This window comes from Myotis lucifugus, unplaced genomic scaffold, assembly GCF_000147115.1.
Source record: "Myotis lucifugus unplaced genomic scaffold, Myoluc2.0 scaffold_160, whole genome shotgun sequence".
Classification (NCBI taxonomy): domain Eukaryota; kingdom Metazoa; phylum Chordata; class Mammalia; order Chiroptera; family Vespertilionidae; genus Myotis; species Myotis lucifugus.
The window spans coordinates 1,649,788-1,653,989 of NW_005871208.1; the positions used below are offsets into that span (position 1 = coordinate 1,649,788).

The 4,202-nt window shown below is 52.4% G+C and overlaps 1 protein-coding gene across 1 annotated transcript in view; it reads left to right on the forward strand.

Moving 5' to 3' along the window:
* Nucleotides 1–497: 497 nt before the first annotated feature.
* The window catches only part of SOAT2 (sterol O-acyltransferase 2), a 10,753-nt gene continuing 7,048 nt past the window's right edge, over nt 498–4,202 (forward strand). Inside the window, exons 1-5 of the mRNA XM_014461767.2 lie at nt 498–1,149; nt 1,639–1,694; nt 2,186–2,322; nt 2,669–2,728; nt 3,069–3,176. Coding sequence (XP_014317253.1) covers nt 1,035–1,149; nt 1,639–1,694; nt 2,186–2,322; nt 2,669–2,728; nt 3,069–3,176 — 476 coding nt within the window. The 5' untranslated portion in view covers nt 498–1,034. The remainder of the gene's footprint in view (nt 1,150–1,638; nt 1,695–2,185; nt 2,323–2,668; nt 2,729–3,068; nt 3,177–4,202) is intronic.

Consider the following 4,202-nt stretch of genomic DNA (forward strand, 5'->3'; position numbering starts at 1 on the left):
TTGTAATGTACCCCGGGAATCACAGAAGGACGCCTCAAGAAGTCGAATTAAAGAGTCACATTTATTGCAATCCGGGACTATGAGGGGCCATTCCCCAAATCTCATAGTAACAAGATAGTCGCAGCTCCAAGGTTATATAGGCAAAAAATCACAAAGGTATTGATTACATCTCAAGGTTTGGAATGAGGAACCTGGTTTGCAAAAAAGCAGTTTACAGAAGCAGACTTAAGCAAGTTAATTATAGTTTTGGGTGTGGGGTCACTGAATTGACAGAAACACATTATCTAGAGCCCTCGGGTCTAGAATGAGGAACCTGGGTTAAATTTAGGCATGTTATCTGGAGCCCTCTGACCTTGGGATAACTGTGCTGTCCTTCCCAGGTAAAGGAAAATGTGCTTTCTAAGACCAGTATGACCACAACCTATGGGATATTCACATTACAATCAATAAGGCATTTAATCGAATGGGATGATTTATATAATTCAGAAAATCAAAATAACCTTTCCATTGTTAAACAAAGCAAATAGGTACCATACTTCAACAGCTCCACAATTGTCACAGGTGTCAACTCCATAGGTATATTAAACACCGGCATACAATGCTTTCAAGTTGACAAGGTCCTTTCACACACCTTATCTCACGGTCTAAGGGAGCTGAGTGTACTGATAACTGAAGAGGTTTCTGACTCCGCCCCGACCTTCAGCCTGCTGGAAGGTGAGCCGTGCTAGGTGATAAGCCTCAAAGAGGCAAAGTCCCCCTTCCCACCACATGCACAGTCACTACTCCTGTGGGAGGGAGCGCACACTTGCTCAGAGCTGGGCATCTGGCAGGTGGTTGGGCTGTTGCGGGGTTGCATCCAGTCCATCCCTGCGCCAGCCCACAGAGCCTGGAGCTGAGAAGCTCTGTCCTCCGGATCAGATACCCTGTCATCTGGAGGCCCCCTCCTCCTGAGAGGACTTTCGTCTTTGGAGCTGTCGCTGGGCTGAGAGATGGGAGCTCAGCGGGTTGGCAGGCAGTGAAGGGAAGGAAGGAACATGGCAGAGGCCACCTGCTGCCCAGACAAGACTGACATCATGGAGCCAAAGGCAGTGCGCTCTCGGAGGAGAGCGGGGTCGAGAAGAGAGCAGGAGGACCGACCCTCCGGAGGAGGTGAGCCACCCTCTGGGAGTGAGAAAGCTCAGGTGGGGTTGGAAGTGAGGATACCCTGTTGAGAGGGGGCTCCTCCTCTCTACCTGGAACCCCTCCAGCTGTCCTGGGAAGGCAGACTCTGGCCTCTGCTCCTATCCACCCAGCTGGAAGACGGAAACAGAAAAGGGGCATTCAGAGCCGTGGCCTTGCCTCATCTTTCTGATTCTCCAACCTCAGAGGGTAAACAGAGAGACTTCCTGTTCCCTGAGAAGCCTGTTTCCAGTAAAGTCATCAGGCTCCCTGCTTACCAATGGCCTCCTCACCCCCTGACAAAATAACTTCCTCTTCTGACTGCCGCACCCATGATGCTAGATATCTTCTGGTTGCGGGGCTGGGCGGCTGCTGAGCACACAGAAAGCACTTCCTGGCAGAGGATGCCTCTGGGCTCACCCCAGGCAGCAGAACCCTAACCCCTCCCCTTTGGGTGTGCCCTTTGACCCCTCCTTTTAGGAAATGCTGAGGCGCTTGGAGGCCCTGACTTGGTGCAATGGACTCAACATATGGAGGTGAGGGACCTCAGAGGTCAGAGGTCAAGATGAGCAGGTCTTAAAGTGGAGGGCAGTAGGGGAGAGGACCAGTTTGGTGATAAAGACAATCTGATCTTGGGTTCAAACCCCTCAGATCAGGTAAGAGCTAAGGGTTAAGATGAAGGGGTTTGAAACACAGGTCATCAGGGCAGGAGCCAAAAGTCAGCCTGTGAACAGTCTTCTCTTGGTGGGGCTAGAGGTCAGGAGAGGGAAGGCTGGGGTCAGGGAGAAGAGAGTCAAGTCAGAGATGACAAGGCGGTTGGAACTGGAAATGTCACTACTGCTATTTCTCCTTGATCATCACTGCGCCCCTGGGAAGCCCAAGGGAGAGAAATTATTGGGGAACTTGTGGGCAGGAACCGTGTTTTCTCTCCCTAGCACTTGTGCGCATAGAGAGCTCAGTAAATGTTGAGTGAATGAGAGGATGGCAAACCGGATGGAGGGACAGTGGGCCCTGCTTTGTCCCGTAGGCTGTGAAGGCGCAGCTGCTGGAGCAAGCACAGAGACAGCTGCTGGAGCTGCTGGATCGCGCCATGTCAGAGGCCGTACAATCCTACCCGCCACAAGGCAGACCTCTGCCCACTATTCCTCCAGATTCCCCGAACAAGTAAGAGTCTGAGGAGCCAGGGGCTGATGAATGGCTGGAGCAGGCTCCACCATTGTAAGATTGCAAGCCATAAACATCACCTCATGCGCCCTTTGCCAGCGCTGGCGTGACCCTCACCTTAACCTTCCCCCTTCTCCTTTTACTGCCTCTGCCTTCCTGGCTCTGACCTCCACCTGCAGCCATGCTCTGCCCTGGCCCTGACCTTCTGCCTGATCCTGCCCTCTGGCCCTAGCCTTGACCTTCTGCTACTACTCCTCTTGGCTCCCAAGTATTGATCTTCTGCAAGGCCCTCTGCCCACTGCCTTCTTCCTTTGGCTCCTGACCCAGAACAACTCTCTCAATTCAGAATCCAGGAGCCATCCCTGAAGAAACGGAAAGTTTTTATCAACCGCAAGTCCCTGCTTGAGTAAGTTAAGGGAGAGGACAGGATGGGAGGAAAAGGAAGTGCTTTGGTTAGGGGTCCACCTCAGTTCTCATCCCCAGGTTCTAGATGGTTTGGGAGAGGCCCTGGAAAGGGTTTTTAAGGTTCAGTTCCCCCACTTGTCCTGTGTGTAAGTGTGGAAGAAAGGCCACCAGGATACGTGGTGTCTGGGCAAGAAAGGGCTTTGGGCAGATGTCCCAGTCACATCCCAGCCCTCAGAATTTCCAATCAGTAGACTCCATCCTCACATGTGTACGGTGCCTGAGCCAGTCCACATGACCTTGAGGACCCTTCCGCACTGACATCCAGGGCCCTCTCCCTCCAGTGAACTGATGGAGGTGCAGCACTTCCGGACCATCTACCACATGTTCATCGCCGGCCTGTTTGTCTTCATTATCAGCACCCTGGCCATCGACTTCATTGACGAGGGCAGGTAGGCCCCTCTCCTGCCCGGGATAGGGACGCAGATCAGATCAGACCCCTTGGGTCCCCAGGGTTCCACCAACTATTGGTCAGAGAGGGCACAGGTTCCCCTTTGATTATTGCACACACATCGGTGTTGCTTCCAACAATATTCCCACCTAAAACACAATCTTAGCTTCTTCCTTCCACAGCCTAGGATGGCCCTCAGTCTGTCCTCCCAGGATCAGCCATTCTGGGGACAGCCACTCATATACTTCTCAATAGGAGCCTTGTCTTGAGGCAGATATACATATGTGTGTGCACACATACACACTTCCCCTCCCCTCTCCTTTCCAAGTCAGTGCTGTTCAGTTCAAGTAACCTCCTGTGAGCATCTTCCAAGGACCAGCCCTGGGGGCCAGAGAGATGAGGGGCAGACCCCATCCCGGTCTATGAGGCACTCCCAATCTTGTGGGGAAGACAGGCAGCCACACAAGTGCCTTGGTGGGTTGTTTCCCCCAGAGACCACCCTCACACACACTCTGGGGGATGAGCTTCAGAAGACTGTACACCCCTGGGGTCTGTATTTGCAGGCTCTCCCCCCCTCTCCCCACTAAGTAGGGCTTAGGAAGCAGTAAAAGGAAGAGGACCAAGGATCTGCAAGTTCAGCAACAGCCCTTCCTTTTGGTAAATTGTTGCTAATTATGAATATTTTAAGGATCAAATCTCAGTAAAAAATTCAAATACTTGTAAAGTTACAGTCCTTCTTGACAACCCCCCTCAGTCCCAGACTGCTTCCCAGAAGTAACATTTTCAACAGTTTTGAGAGTTTCCCTCCAGAGTGGTTTCCACCCATCCTATATAATAAAAGGCCGGCCACCATAAGTGTAACGACCAGAGCAACCAGAGACCAGAACCACCACAGCCCCTCGCGGGGCTCCCCAACGCCAAACAAGCGGTTAGGGGCGATCAGGCAGGCAGGCAGAGTGATTAGGGGTGATCAGGTAGGCAAGCTAGTGGTTAGGGGTGATCAGGTAGGCAGGCAAGTGGTTAGGGG